The sequence below is a fragment of the Diabrotica virgifera genome, chromosome 2 (assembly GCF_917563875.1).
Source record: "Diabrotica virgifera virgifera chromosome 2, PGI_DIABVI_V3a".
Classification (NCBI taxonomy): Eukaryota; Metazoa; Arthropoda; class Insecta; order Coleoptera; family Chrysomelidae; genus Diabrotica; species Diabrotica virgifera.
The window spans coordinates 240,472,580-240,489,186 of NC_065444.1; the positions used below are offsets into that span (position 1 = coordinate 240,472,580).

At 34.7% G+C, this 16,607-nt stretch overlaps 1 protein-coding gene across 1 annotated transcript in view; it reads left to right on the forward strand.

Annotated features, from left to right (window-relative positions):
* LOC114335431 (uncharacterized) overlaps positions 1-16,607 on the forward strand; it is a 561,026-nt gene that overhangs the window by 150,425 nt on the left and 393,994 nt on the right. Inside the window, exon 3 of the mRNA XM_050645032.1 lies at positions 10,646-10,749. Within this exon, the coding sequence (XP_050500989.1) occupies positions 10,646-10,749 (104 nt within the window). The remainder of the gene's footprint in view (positions 1-10,645; positions 10,750-16,607) is intronic.

Consider the following 16,607-nt stretch of genomic DNA (forward strand, 5'->3'; position numbering starts at 1 on the left):
CACAATGACGTAAAATTTAATGACTTTAAATTATGTCAAATAATGAGTTATTTAAGTGTGCTAAATTTCAACCAGATCGACCAAATAGTTTATAAGTTATTCAATTTGTTTATCCCAGAGAGCAATTGTTTATACAACTGTTCTTGCCCTACAGTGACTCTGTGAGATATTTAGCAGATCGCAGTCGATTATTTGAGACTTTAATTTTAAGACGTATTAAAAAAATTTTAACATTTTATTGAAATTGTTATTAAAAAAAACTGTTTGAAAAAGACCTGACTTTTTAGCTTATAAACAATTAGACTAACTTAGATATTTTTTATGTTCCGTGCTTGTATGTAGGCTCAATGAAAAGCTGATAAAAAAATGCATATAAAAAAGAAAAAATAATTTTATATGTTCATTTTTTAATGTTAAAACTACTGTCCCCAAGAGGGTCCTGTTTTTACTCATTATCCTGAACGATGCCTCTCAAACGGCATGCTGCAGAACCAAACGCCGCTGAAACGGGTCGGTGGAATCGAGAACCGCTGAAACGGGGACTGTTAAAATGGGATCTTACCGACCACCACATTGATGAAAAGAGTAGAGGCATGTGAAATGTGGGCTTACCGACGTATATTACGTGTATCTTGGACCGAGCACGTGACTAGGGATGGCGGTTGTTGACCAAAAACCGGTTTTCGGCTATACCGGTTTTTTTACTTACGGTTTAACCTTGCGGTCACAAAAACCGGTTATTACAAAAACCTGTTTTCGGTTTTCTTAATCAATAGCAAATAGTCAATAGGTTAAAATATTACATTTATATTGCACTTTATTTGGCTCAATGTTCCTCCTGAAAAATTCCCCAATCAGTTCAACCTAAAAATTTTCCACGGCGCTTTCAAATTATCCTAAAGGGCGAAAGTACCCCAAATCTGGCAACTCTGATTCGTCGCTCTCTGTAGACGGTAAAAACGTTAAAAAATTGGTGCAATTGACTGAACTTGGAGAAAGTGCAGTGTATGAGACAATAAAGAGGATAAAAAATGGCATAGATATGAGACATAAACCAGTTTCGGGTAGACCGCGTAAGATTCGCGGAAAAAATTTAAATGCTTTAGTGGATTTAGGACGACAAAATCCGCGCCTAGGGTTTCGAAAATTAGCGAAGAGATTTGGAAATCAGCGAAGAATAAAAGTGATGCCCAGAAACTGTCCGCATGTCACTGAAAAAGCAAGACTACATATCAAGGAATTAAAAAAAAACCCCTACAATGACACCTCTGCAAAGGTAACGAAGAATAGATTTTTGTCAACGTTTTCGAGAAGATAATTTTGTCTTTATATCTGATGAAAGTTGTTTCCAGCTTGGTGCAAATCATCTAAAAGTCCTATCAAAAGAAAATGTTACCGTTCAAATTTCCCTCTAAAATAGTGGTTTGGGGAGCAATATCTCAGCGTGGTGCTACACCTCTCTGTATAGTTAATGGTAGTGTTGATAGTGCGAAATATTGTGACATCCTAAATGGTTTTCTTCTTGAAACGACTCATGTTTTATATCCAGAGGGGTGGCGTTTTTAGCAAGATGCCATACTTCTGCTTTTACTCAAGCTTTGATGCAAGAACACGCATTGGCAACAATTCCGTGGCCAACAGCATCTCCAGATCTTAGCCCCATTGAAAAAATATGGGGACTGATGAAGATTGAAGTGGAACGAGCAGCGCCACGAGATAAAGAAGGTTTGATTCGGTCAGTTTTACAGTTTTTTCGGTAATGGAACACCATTACCGAAAATTATGGCCTTGACCTAGTTTCGGGTGTACCTGGACGTTTAGTTAAGTGTTTAGATTTAATTGGAGGTTGTATAAGTAAATGAGATTAATTATTTGTTGAAATTTTATATTTCAAGTGATAGAAATAAATACCGTAAAGTTATAATTATGCTTTCTTTTTTCCGGATATTTTCTAGACGGACTATATATTTGCTTATTCTGAAGGATGTTACACCTCATTTTGCGCTTACTTTTGTCTGCGATAAAAAATTGAAAAATCTCTCAATTTTTTTGTAATCTCTGCTAAATGTAGCCTTAAGTCTAAAAAATAGAATTGCGAGTTTCTTTATGCAGTAGAATCTTAGTAATTTATAAGTCTTAAATGGCTCAATACGCCTCTGCTCCGGACAGTTACGTTAGAAGGCTGAAGCGGAAGGGCGGAGCAAAAAGGAAAATATTAAATTATATGATTCGAAATTGATATCCCCTAGTAAAATTGAAGAACACAAGTCGAATCGAATATACAGATTCAATTGCCTCTTTTCTTTCCGCTTCCTTTTTTCCTCCTTGCCTGCGTCTTTTGTAAAGTTCACGAAATTAAGCCCAATGGGAGATGGAATTTTTCTTTTTATTTGTACATCATATTGCAGACTCAGTCTCGTGTGTGTTAGATCCTTTACCTGCGCGATATCATCGTTATTGGAAACATAGGTACCTTTATTTCGCAGCTATCGACGCGACGCCGACGTTTAATTCCCAGTTTTATTTAGGGAATATATTTTCAAGGGGATCATTGAGACATAGAAATAACGCATCTCAAAATTTTTCCTGCTATAAAGGATGATTACTTATTTTTCTTAAGGTGCCGTGCACTTTTGCGTAGACGTCCACCGTATATTGTCTTGTCAGGTGAGATGTTAGATAGTCAGGATGAAATTATTCTGGGTGAAAGAAGTTGAACCGAAACTGAAAAAAGGTTCACTCGTCCGCTACTAGGGCAGTCCGATAAGTACTTAGTGTACTGTCATTTAATGCGTTGTCGTAGACGGCTAATGTCAAAATTTCAGCCCAATCGAAATTATAGTACTGTTGTGAATGCGTGTGAAAGTCAGCGTGTCCCCAAATTTTAATAAAATGGAAAAATACCAATATCGGTCGGTGATGGAGCATTACTGAGTCAAATGTATCGAGCTAAAAGGAGACTATGTAGAGAAATAAATTGCTACTTTTCCAAAATTTTCCTTTTTCTTTTGTAGGCTAAGTACTTATCGGACTGCCCACGTATACGGATGGATTTAAGAAAGATGAAAGAGCAGGAGTAGAAGTTACTGGGCCCAATTTCAGGCTATCCAAATCTCTTGGAAAAGCCGTAACTATCTTTCAGGCAGAAATAGATGCCATAGACATTATTGCCCAAGGATGTGGCAAGCGAGACACTCGTAGAAGCAAAAGTCTTTATTTTATCAGATAGTTAAGCTGCCTTAAAGGCTCCAAAGTCCCGGAGGGAGTGTAGTGTTCGACATGATATCGTGTATTGTCCGTCTCCAAAGATCTCTATCTCTGGTTATTTCTTTTAACTCATGCATAGGTCTTTTGCATGTTACTGTAATTTGATCGATCCATCTTGTTGGGGATCTTCCTCGTGATCTTCGGCCTTCCACCTTTCCCTGTATAATGAGTCTGTCCATTGAAACGAAAACCAAAAAGCGACAGACTACCCCAGCTAATCGAAATACCATCCGAAAATGATATTTCAACTAAGATAGTTATCGTCCACCCTAGCTTAGCTCATTATCTCTAGGTGTTTGTTCGTCTTGTCTTAATCTTAGAATATGAACTCTGAAAATTTAGAATGGAAGCAAACAAAACAGAATTTTTAATTAATCATGTTTATTATTCATAAAGATATAATTGAAATATGACTTATTAAATGCATTAAAAAATATATTCAAATTCTTGCCAATAACTAACAATTTTTAAATTATACTTATGGCTTTTGGTATCTGGTTCGATGGTAACTTCTTGATGTCGAATAGTACTGCTGTAGATTTCTTGTAGACATGGGCAGGTGTTCGGCCCTAGGCCCCTGCAGCTGGAGATGGTAGTCATTGCAGTCTAGATGTCATGTTTTCTTCGCTTTATATCACCGGTGATGTTGACGGCTTGAGGCTCCCGAAGGGAGAAAGGTGGATTTATTCCCAAAAACTATCAGATAAAAACACATATCAAACATCAAGAAGAAAAACCAAAAACGAGCCTTTGCCAAATAATCGTAAAAAGGATAAACTAAATGGAATTAAGATGAGGGGAATAGTTAAAATTTGATTTACACGTGCATATAATATGAAAATTAGAAAGAAATAGGTATTTAAAACTGACCATGTGCTCGCAGACATGGAAGGCTGGTTAGATACGTAAAAATGATATGATTGTAATTATTAATATGATAAGAATCAGAACTTACCCCAAAAGAATATGTAGTGTTGATGGAAAATAAATCTAATATTCAAATTACATGCATATTTAAGGAATAATTCTTCCCTTCCATTTTCAGTTTGTGTCAGGGAGTAGGGAAGAAGTGCCACTGTCATTGAAAAAAACGACATTTGAAATGACGGCCAAGTACGTATGATGTAGCAGGCATGTTCCATATTGAAAGACAGATATCTAGAGAGTAAGGATATACGGGGTACGTTCAGTATGTTCAGTTAATGATTTATATGTTAGATGAAAAGAGAGATAGGAAATAGAGGATAATAAAAGAGGGCGCCAAACAAGTTTTTAACGAAAAAGCAAGTTAAAACGAATAGAAGATAATTAATAATGGATTGTTAAAGAAAATAGAGTAAAATAATTATTTAAAAATAAAATATCGAAGATGTGACGTTTGTAACGTTACACCATGTTTTCTGTTTGCTCTCATGTCCAAAGTATTTTAATTATTGGATATGGACTTTACTGAAGAGTCGTTGGCTAACTTCTAGCTCTCCTAAAATTTAATTATTTGTTTTACGGTCGGTGCAAGAAATTCGTAGCATTCGTCTCCAATAGAACATTTCCGCGGCGTCTATCTTTCTTGCCTCATGGTCCAAGATTCACATCCATAGGTCAGTACTGGGAATATTAAGCAGTTGATCAGCCTCATTTTGCTCTTGAAATTTGACAGTCCTTCCATATTGTGGTCATTTTTGCTGTGGCAACTTTTGCTAGATCACATGTGCGCTTTATTTCTTCCTATGTAGTGACCTTGTGTTTGTGATCAGTGATCCCAGATATAAGTATAAGCTCAAAACTTCAAACCGGTCATTTGTGGTTATGTGTGGATTATTGTTATGTAGTCTATCCACTATTATGATCTTTGTATTTGATATGTTTAATTGCAGACCAAATATTTAACTTTCATTTAAATTGCAGCTCTGCTTCATTATTTGCTGGAAGGGCTATCCCATCTGCGATACGTAGGTTGTTTATTTTATGACTATTTATTGAATTGCACATATATCTTGAATATTTGTGGACATAGTATACATCCTTGTCTGACACCCCGTTCTGGATGAAATTCGTTTGAAAGTGTGTCAAGTAATTTAACTGATCCAGTAGTACATGTTTTCAAGTACATAATAAGTAACAACTTTATTAGAAAATATCTAAAGTTACAATAAAATAAACTAATAGTTATTTTCTAATTTCTAGTCTAATTTTAGTATTTTATAAATGCTAGAATATTCCACAGGGTGATTCAAAATTTGAGAAAAAACATAGTTTGATTGGTACACCCGGTATACAATGAAAATTTATCTGTTTAGCAACAATATTATTACAGTGGTATTGTTAACGAATTAGGCTATAACATGTTCTAAAAATCACTTAAAGCGGCCAACAGGTTTAGAAAATAAGAGATATCAAAATGACCAAATTTTTACGTGGGCCGATTTCTATGAACGTAAGTTTAGTTTTGATCTCGTATGAGAAATGCTCTCCTTCCGGTAATACTTGTAACATAAAACTAGGTAATAGCTCAAACTCCCATGTCATTTGATAACTTCGGGGACACCGTGGTGTGTGATGTACATACTCCTTTCCGAGACACTAACATTGATTCACATTCCTGGGGGAATCCTCTTTGAATGCGGCAGATTAGTTGTAATGGTCAGATATTAACACAATGCATGCACTGGAGGTGTCTTGGCGCGGTTATAAATGAACTTTCTGCAGATGAAAGGTAGTTAACAAAGTTGGGCTATAAAGGGATTTAGTTTAAGTTTGATGTGGAGTAGAAGAACGCCAAGTGTAGATTGTGGGAAAGTAAGACGTGTATCTTTGTTATAATTCTTGTGGTACGTGTATTTTTAAAGAACACAGTATTTTTTAACGTTTTTAATTGACTTTTAAGATCTATGTATTGTTTCACTTTTATTGTGTTAGTCAGCAGATACCCACAAATTTCATTTCTCATTTGCAATCTAGCAAAATCGAATTAAAATGATTAGGTTCTGTCAGTGAAACGACCTTTTAACCTTTAACTACCCGCGCATCAAGTTATAACATAACTACACGCGTGGCGTACTTTGTACGCCACAAGAAAATACACTTAAAAACGGATTTGTTTAATTTTTTTTTGAAAAAATACACTTAGTTGTTTGTTATAAACCTTATTCGGCATCAGTGAATACTTGGAGTTCCTTTTCAATAAGCCAATTGAGATTTATAACTGGAATCATGGAATAACTGGATTCCATGATAAATAAAATAACTAATAAAAATTTTTTTTAAATGTGATTTTTTACAGGAGAAAAAGTATTGTTTACAAAGAAAAATATATTTTTTGCCATAATGACTAAAAAACAATTAAAATATGTACTTATATTACGACTTATAGTAATATAATCCTGGGGTATATTGTCCACCACCGGAAACAACAAATAATAAATAATAAAAATGTAAATTACGATCTTTCCAGAAGGCCAGAATTATAACGAAACTAAAACCAAATTGTAAAGCACATTCCAGTGATAGGTTAGAAAAATAGGCAAGGTCAAAAATTAAATTTTTAAATATATTTCCAGTAGAATTCTTATATCTGGCGTACAAAGTACGCCAGCGCGTGTAGTTAAAGGTTAACAAAAAACTCGTTTCTCAGCAAGCACTATAATAAAAATATAAATCCATAGCAGAAGGAACGGATAAAGTGCTCAAAATGGCAGAGAGAAATAAAGTTAAAATGAGAAATGAGAAAAATGAAAGAAAAAAGGGAAATATTTAAAGAAGTAATGATAAAGAAGGCAGAGGAAATATACAAAAAATTAACACTCAACCCACAAAACGTAATAATGCGAATATAGACATCTAAAGCGAAGAGAGGAAAAATAAAATGGCATAGCAAAACAGAAGAACAATAGGACAATAGAGGAATAAGATAAAGGACAATACCAACAACATAAAATCATAGTAAAAGAAATAGTAAAAAAAGAGAAAAAAGTGAATTAAACCAAAAACGCTAAACTAAAATTATAGACACATCAACAAAAGTTTTTGGAACAAAATAAGAATAGAATAAGAATATTTCTCAGAGGAAAGAAGAAAAAAGAGTTCAGTTTAGTCAGAGACAAACACAACCAATAAAAACAAATACAACAGAACTACTATAAGTATGGAAAGAAGGTTATGAACACAAATAATATGGTCTAAAGAACTGAAGAAACAGAGACAGATGAAGCCATATAACAGATAACAGCAAATAGAACTAATAAGAATTGAAGAACTAGACGAAGCAATAAGTAGACTAAAAGTAGGAAAAGCCTGCAGATCACCTAAAACTGATCCAGAAATGACAAAATGGACAGGAAGAGTTGGAAATAAATGGCTGCTGAAATTATTTCCAATGACTAATTGATATGTGGACAAACGAAATAGTAGAAATAAACGATAAAAAAGCAAAACTATGAATAATAGGTCACCAGGAGATGAATTTTAGGGATGAACCCAGAATGTTCTGTAAAAAACTTGAATTAGAGATGGTGACAGCCTACTAGTATTACCTGGGTACGATTATTTCAAACTATAGACAGCTTGACAAGTCGCTAAATAATTTACATATTCTCCGAAAAAAATCCCATGCGCAGATACGCCAATACACTGCAAACGCCTTTGTTCTATTGTTACATCTCCTCACGCCTATACACATTGCCGTAGCCTAGCCCCACAGGGACCGGGGCAGTGTTTGTGGCGGGGCCCTTTTCCAAAAACTACAGAAAGTTGTCAGATTTCGCCATGTCATTGATTAATAACTACCCAGGTATTGGGTAAACACTGTGTAGGTTATTAATCAATGACCATATCTCGAATTGTATCCAAAATAATCTCACAAACAGAGTTTTTTTAGTTTTTAATAATTTCATTTTGAATTGTGGGGCTTAAATAATAATTTATCTCACTTTTCGGCTATAAAATAAGTTATTTTAAAATAAGAACAAAATAAGTCCTTTTAAAATAGTTAAACGAAAGACAAAAATAGATATACATAAATCTAATTTATAGATAAAGAATAGATTATTCTCAAAAATGCCAATAACCAAACAATAGGTACACACTCTTTCAAACATTCAAATGTAAAGCGATTACAAAAATTGCTATTTGGCATTATACAGTGGTCTCTAAGGCTAGCACTGCACTTGCGATTTGTAGTCGCAGCGACAAAAAAATCGCTGTCGCAGAAAATTTAGAGTCTAGAAAATTAATCGCTGTTTTCAGAATCGCGAATTGAATGCTACGAGGATGAAACATCAGCTTTTTGATGTTCTTTTAATCTAGAGATAAAGAAGCCAAGAGGTCAATAATTAATACTTTATTCGAGAAACATAAAAACGATGTTGACGAAACCAAAGAGAACTCACATAATGAAATTACCCATTGTGTAACGTTATGCAAAAATTTGAATAAACATCATACAATTTATGAAAAATTTTATTCTTCCAGGATGTAAAAGCAACTTTTCCCAATATTTTAACTTTACTGCAAATTTATTTGACGATACCAATTTCTAATGCGTCAGGCGAGCGGTCTTTTTCGGCTTTAAAAAGAATAAAAACGTATTTAAGATCAAATTTGGGCCAAGAAAACCTAAACGCATTATCACTATTGTATATACAGAATGAAGAACTGGAGAAACTGAAGTGTGATAATATTATATTATGGCAGTTTGCGAATGCCAAGTCAAGAAAAAAAGTGATCTAATTTTTGTCTTAATGTTTTTTTAGAATGTTTTTTTGCTTGTCATGTGTTGTTTTGTGGAACTTTCTGTTTTTTATTTATGTTTTTAAATGTATTTTTTGGATTATTTTTTACGTTTGCTATTCTTCTTGTTTGTTTAAAAAACTATTTTATGGATTTTACAATAAACCTTTACAGTTTGCATGTGTTTTCTTGTTAAAAAACTGACAACGAATAGCAATGAAGGGGGCCCTTAAACCTCCAGCGCACAGGGCCCGAAGTTAGGTTAAACCGGCACTGTACTGATCCACATACATTTTGCTTTTCTATGTTTAATTTTTAGTTCTCTCTAATGTGTCATTTCAGATCAATCATTTTTTGTATTCGAGTATGTTATTAACTTCTGTCTGCACCTACCAAATAACCCAAAATTTGGTGTAACGTAAAATTACCGTTGCGAAAAACATTATTATTATCTTCCTTTCATGCCATTTTCACAACATCAATGAAATTCAATAAAAATAAACGTTCACATAATTTGGTACTTAGCTGGAAGTTTATCAACCGGATGCAGTATCACTATTTCCGTTTTAGGTATGTGGAATTATTTAGAAAATAATTATCTGACATTTGTTATCAAAATAGACAACCGAATTTTGTAGATTGTTCGTAAATAAATCACACTTAACTACAATTTACTAATTTTATCGTTTATTTTATTATATAATATAAATGATTATGAAATGAAACCGTAAAACCTTATTATTATCTTTGCCTTTATTCCTAAAAGGTTTCAGATTCTTTAGTTACATTTTTTCATGTTTCTATCTTGAAACATATTAATATTAATCGCATCAATACTTGTTGATTTGTTCCTGTCTCTCCTAAAGCTGTTCACACTTCTCCAGATATAAATAACGTCTAGTCCAACTTCTTCACATACATACACAATCGTTCCACTTCCAACTCATTTTTAAATATTTTTTATTTAACGTGTATTCTCTGTATGTTGTATCTTTCATATTTTTGTTGCGTTTTGTCCTGTATCGATTCTTTCCACAATTTCTTCTTTTCTTTTATTTCGATTTTTACCTGTTTATTCTACTATGGTGTCCGTTCCTCTTTTCTATTATTTCTTGTGGTCCTACATACATACAAGTTTGGCTGCATTTATCATAGCATTTCTAAAGTACCCCGCACAAAACTTATTGAAATTAGGTCCCAGTGGATTTCGTTCATACTTTGGGAAAATACTCTTTGAATAATCCTGATAAAAAGCTCTCTCTGGTAGCACTCTGCGTTTTTTTCAAATTTAGAGGTTCATTGATCATATGAGACAATAAAATCCCGTTAACGTTGTATTTCCTTTTAGTTCTCTTATTTTGAACATAATCAATAGCCTATATAATTCTTCGAGGTAACCAGTAAAATCTAGAAAAAATTTAAGTAAGGAAGAACGTCACGACACAAAAAAATCTCGTCAGGTAATAATAAATTATGCACGAAGAAATATCCACAGCGTCTCTATCGTAACTTTAGTCAAATACACGTCTTGTACAAATTACCCATATAATTATTATAATATCGTTGATAAAATATTTAGTCGAGGTTTCTAATTATAGATATTACTTACTAGGTGATAGTTATCTATACTAATTATTTTTATTTATTGTTTCAGGTGAGTGAAAGTTACCTATACTACGAGAGTATATTCGGAACGATAACGCAGCTACAAAGATTCACTATTAGATACCATCTTTCGATATTATATATTAAGTGCTGGTGAGTTTTCATTGATTTTTATTTACTATGTCGTTTGCTAGTGTGTTGTGTTTTTATGTACGTCTGCAACTTTTGGTTTGAAACGAGGAAATTGTTTGTAGTTATCGGTCGCTTTAGCTGAGTCATTTGTTCACCTTAACGAGCAAATTATAATAAAATCTATTGTTAATAGTCAATAGTGTCTTTTAATGCTAACATTATTGTTAATAGAGAAAAAGAGAAAAGAAGGTCGGCTTGTTGATTTTATCGTAGAATTTTGTGCTATATTGTCATTTTGTCCTTCACTGAATCTTCACTACACATAAATTTATAAACAACGTTATACATTATAAATATAGACAAGGATGCGTGTTGTCACATGACTTATGTAACATTTATGGTGAACATGTCATGAGGATGGTTTTAGACGGATGGGCCGATGGAGTAACAGTATCTGGTAGGAAAATCTCCAATTTAAGATTTGCTGATGATACTACATTTATAGCAGCAAATGAGCAAGAAATGGTTGATCTTCTGCGAAGAGTTGAGTACGAAAGCAATAAAGTTGGTCTGAAAATCAATAAAGCTAAGACAAAAATAATGGTGGTCGACAGATTCGACACTATTCAACTGACTAATAACATGTTACAGGAATACCAGATAGTAAACACCTTTGTCTATCTCGGGTCTAGTATAACTAACGATGGTAAATGTGAAGTAGAAGTTCGGAGATGTATTGGTATGGCAAAAAATGCGATGAGTCGCCTAACTAAAGTTTGGAAAGACAGATCTATCTCTCAAAATATCAAGATGAGACTGGTTAACCCTTAACTACAGAGATCCGGTATTTTTTACCGGCGAGAATTCCCAAAATGTGGATTTCATGGTAACCTCACCACTTACAAGTTCATGTGTCTCTGTACCTCTCGGGTAGTTTGTATAACAATGCTAGTCAAAGCGTGTAGTGTGTATTGTCAATATTTTCTTTTCTAGCACACATCAAAAATTTTAACCGGTAAAAATTACCGGATGTCTGTGTTAAGTAAGTATTTTTATATGGGTACTATATTTGTAAATCTGAAATTTTTATATTATTTTTTGGAGTTTGTAGGAAAAAAGTAAAGAAATGGACTGTGGAAGTCATCCTGGACCTTCAATGAAGGTTAAATTTGACGATAAAAATTTTGAGGCCACTTTGCAAAAATGGAATTGCCATTTAATTTTGTGATAATTTTACCCCTTGTTGATTTTTTCTCATGGATGTAAAAATTTTTGTAAATGCTATTTTTTATGTTTCCTTTGTGATTCTATGTTACGTTTGTTTGTTAAAAAAAAGTCTACAATTTTTTTTTCATAGCATTTATGGCCGTTTGTTTGAATAGACCAAAAATGTTACCAAAATTCTGGTTTAATAGATTATTCTTCAAAAATCTTGTATTATATTATTAAAATCACTTGTTTTACCATTTTTCCCATATCTAGAGACTCCATAAAAACTCATAATGCAAAGTTTTTTTGTTTTTTATTATTAACTTAATATTTTGACTCTATTTTATAATGACCGGTAAAAAATACCGGGGATCTGTAATTACGTGCTAATATTGGGATGTTTGTAGTTAAGGGTTAATGCCCTTGTATTCTCAATATTTCCATACGGAGCAGAGACTTGGACTCTTCGCTCATGTGAGCGCAAAAAAATTGATGCCTTTGAGATGTGGTGCTGGAGAAGAATGCTACGCATACCTTGGATAGCTCATAGGACAACCGTTTCCATTCTAAACCAACTCAATATTAAAAAAAGGCTGTCCACAATATGTCTGCAACGAATTCTGCAATTCTTTGGTCACGTGGTTCGCAGAGGTGATGACAGTTTAGAGAGGTTAATTGTTTCTGGAAACGTTTCGGGGAGAAGATCAAGAGGACGATCACCAACTAGATGGTCTGACCAAATAAAGCATTCAGCTGGAAACTCATTCTGCGAAGCTCTTAGAGCAGCTGAAGATAGAGACCAATGGAGAAACATTGTTACGAATATTGGAAGAAATCACGATCCTCAGTAATGGGGAAACGACAAGAGAGAGAGATACATTTTACCAAGCAAAATGCACTTTTTTAATTATAATAATAATTTACCAAACATCCTTGTGGGATCGGTAATCACCGGAAGAACCGCAGACGTTCGGATACAATTAGCGTCGTTTTGTAAAGACAATGAACTCAACTTTACTGAGTAACAAGACATTTACTCAACACACACACTACACATTACAGTGTAATGATACGCTGCGAGCAGCGCACCGACACCTTGAACCGTGGGAGTTCAACAATCCGCGTCCAGGCAGAAAGATACTTAAGGAGGCCACCGAACGGACATTCTCCAGTCTTGAAGCCACAGCTCTGGGCTCCAACACCAGCCAAGCGAAGTGAGCGAGGTACTGACGTGATTCGCATACTGAGGCAGACCACCTTGAGTAGCGAGGTGCACCGTACGTGATTCGCAGAGTCACATAATTAAACGGTAGCCGTGAAGTGAACGTGCTCCCGATAAATTATTAATATTTTGATCGCGTGACTGTTTGTATCTTACACTGGAGTGAGGTGTAAGGATATTTCGTTTTGTTATTATTTTTGTTTTTTTGCATACGTTTACCCAGGGGGACTTCTCTGCAACAGGGCAATATATAGAGTTATATTTTATTTTGTTTTTAACCTGTGTTTTTCTGAGTCTGTCCTCTTGAAAGAGCCACCCGTCACAAATTGGCGCCCGAGCAGAAGTTAGAAAATACTCAAGTAAACGTCGCAATTCGACGCCCGAAAATTAACAAAAATGCCGACAAATAAAGACACAGACTCAGTAACAAGTGCCACGACAGGTACGTCGTGGATAAATCGTCTTTCCAAAGAGGAATTACAGCGCGAAGCCGAAAAGTTCTAATTAGATTCCAAAGAAACCGTCGACGAGTTAAGGTCAAGGCTCAAAACCTCTTGTAAAGATCGCGGGGAAGCGGCAGGAACAATCCCAAAAATCAATACTTCCAAGGAAGCTGAATCAGATACACTGACCCAGGAAATTTCGATAATCAGAAGTCAATTACACGACTTAACAATGTCAAAACAAATGAGGCAATCAGAATTGCTAAATCAAGTACTGAAGTGAAATACACACTTCGACAAAAAATATTCGGATGCAGTAGGGTTCATAGAGAGAATAGACGAGTTGAGCCTAGCATACGGGATCGATAAGCATGACCTGCTAAGAGCATTACCAGAATTGTTAGGAGACCATGCATTGTTATGGTACCGAAACAACAACAGCAATTTGAGTTCGTGGTCGGACTTCAGCGAAGATTTTAAAAAGCTTTCCCTCCCAGAGAGTATGCGCTACAACTAGAGGAGCAAATCAGAAACAGGAAGCAAAGGAAAAATGAACCAGTGGATAGATATATCACGGATATTCAAACATTAATCAGACGAGACGGATCTTTTTCAAGAAATCAAAAGGATATATAAAAATATGCTGCCAGAATATAAGCTTTATTCTCGCCGCCGATTTTTCTAAAATTTATCGGAATTGCAAGATTTAGCCCAAGAATACGAAATAGAAGACGAAAAAACCCGAGCAAATCAAAATTTTCGCGGAAACTGGAGACGTACAGACCCTACAGAATACGATGCCAAAAGGACATGCTTTAGATGCAAGATGCCAGGTCACTTCCGTAAAAATTGTAAAACCTCATGGAAAAAGTTTTGTTCGCGATGCGGCAAAGAAGGGGTCTACTGCAGTGACGTGACTGCTGTTTCAGACGTCAGGGAAACGAATAACAGACTGGAGAGTCGTCCCAGTCTGTGGAGCAATATTCGACTCCGTTCGTTTTCGCCGTTACACAAAAAACAAGCAACGACATGCGACTATTCGCATCACTGAAAATCGGGTAAAGATCCTACAAAGCGTTAATTGACACAGAGACCGAAAGAGAATTAAAAATTACGCCGGAGATGAATAGCGCAGTTATTCAAACACTTTCTAGATAGCTATAGCGGAAGAACAAAACTAGTAAACGGATCTTCAATGGAGCTCAACCAGAAGTTAACAATTGACTGTGAGATCGATAACTTACAAACACGACAAACATTCATAGTAGTGCCAGGGTTAACGGAAGATGCAATACTAGGAGTGGAATTCCTCAGGAAACATTCGCTCTAACTTAAGTTCGATAGAAAAACGTCCAAACAGTACGAACATTATCAAGAAGAAACATGTAACACTTTAAAAGACTCCACTCAAAATACAGAGCTACAAAGATTCCTAAGAAAAGAACTTAGGGAATTCGAGAAGTTAACAGGACCCACCAACTTAATAAAACACGAAATAAAATTAAAGAAAAGGTGCGATCCCGTCAAACAGCCGTATAGACGGCACAATCCCGCAATGCTGCAGATCATAAACCAAGAAGTGGACAAGATGTTGAAAGAAGGAACCATCTAACCCTCCGCAAGTGGTCGGAGTTCACCGATTGTACTAGTTAAAAAAAAAAGGATAATTCGTACAGATTTTACATTGACTTTAGAAAAGTCCACGAACTATCAGAAAAGGGCGCACATCCGTTACCTCGAGTATCAGAAATTCTGGATAGACTTACGGAAGCAAATTTTATCTCAACCCTCGATTTGAAACAGGGATATTTTCAAATACCCCTGGAAGAAACAAGCCGCCCAGTGACAGCATTTAGCGTACCCGGAGAAGGTCATTTTAAGTTCAGAACCACCCCATTTGGACTACACTCCGCCGGAGCAACTTTCCAACGACTACTAGACAAAGTAATACCGCCCGATGTAGAATTCGCATTCGCCTACTTGGATGATATCGTGGTAATATCGACAACATTTCAAGAACATTTAAATCACCTAAAAGAGGTCTTCCGAAGGCTGAAAGAGGCCAGATTACAGCTTAACTTCAAAAAATTACCAAATAGAGACCTTTGTCAGTCAGAACACCGGCTAATGATATAATCACATCCTTTGAAATCGTTAAATAGCAGATGACTATAATAAAAAGGTATTGGCTAAAAGAAACATTTAGTTTTGCTTTATTAACGATTAACGGAGATTTTAAAATGTGTATTGTCTTCCAAACAATAAAATTTCTTTAAATATCAATCTTACGACATACATCTATTAACGTATGTCAACAAAACAGTCGTTTGTTTTGCAATTTCAATAACAATTGCGATTCGGTTATTTATTACGTTACGAAGTGCCAATAAATCAAATGAACATTTGTTCAATGACCTTTTACGACTTTTTAAATTATTTATGTAGGTATTATGTAAAAATGAAACAAGTGTTTTAATGTTCTTCAATACTCTAGTGATGTACGTACATGTAAATATTATCTCTTATATCTTCATTATACGAAATGCAAGTTACCTAGTGACCGTAAATATTTTTTAATGTCCTTTTTTTGTACCTATATCATATTTTTTGAGATCATCTAGTCAACTAGCCAGGAACTAGCCCTTTTGCAAGCAAATGAAGGAATCGTTATCAATGGAGAGGTTGTAAATAATATTCTATACGCTGACGACACTGTACTAGTTGCAAGAACAGTAGAAGAATTACAACGATTACTTACAAACATAACTATTGCTTGCAACAATTATGGCATAAACATTAATATCAAAAAAACCAAGTATATCTTCAGTAAAATCATGACACAACCAGCATATATTAATATAAACAGCATTCAAATTGAAAAAGTATTAAGTTTCAAATACTTGGAACTTTATGTTGTTCTGAAGCTATTTCCTATTTATTATATTTTATTATATATAAAATAATTTTTTTGGTAAAATTGTGGCTTATTCACATTAAAAATAATT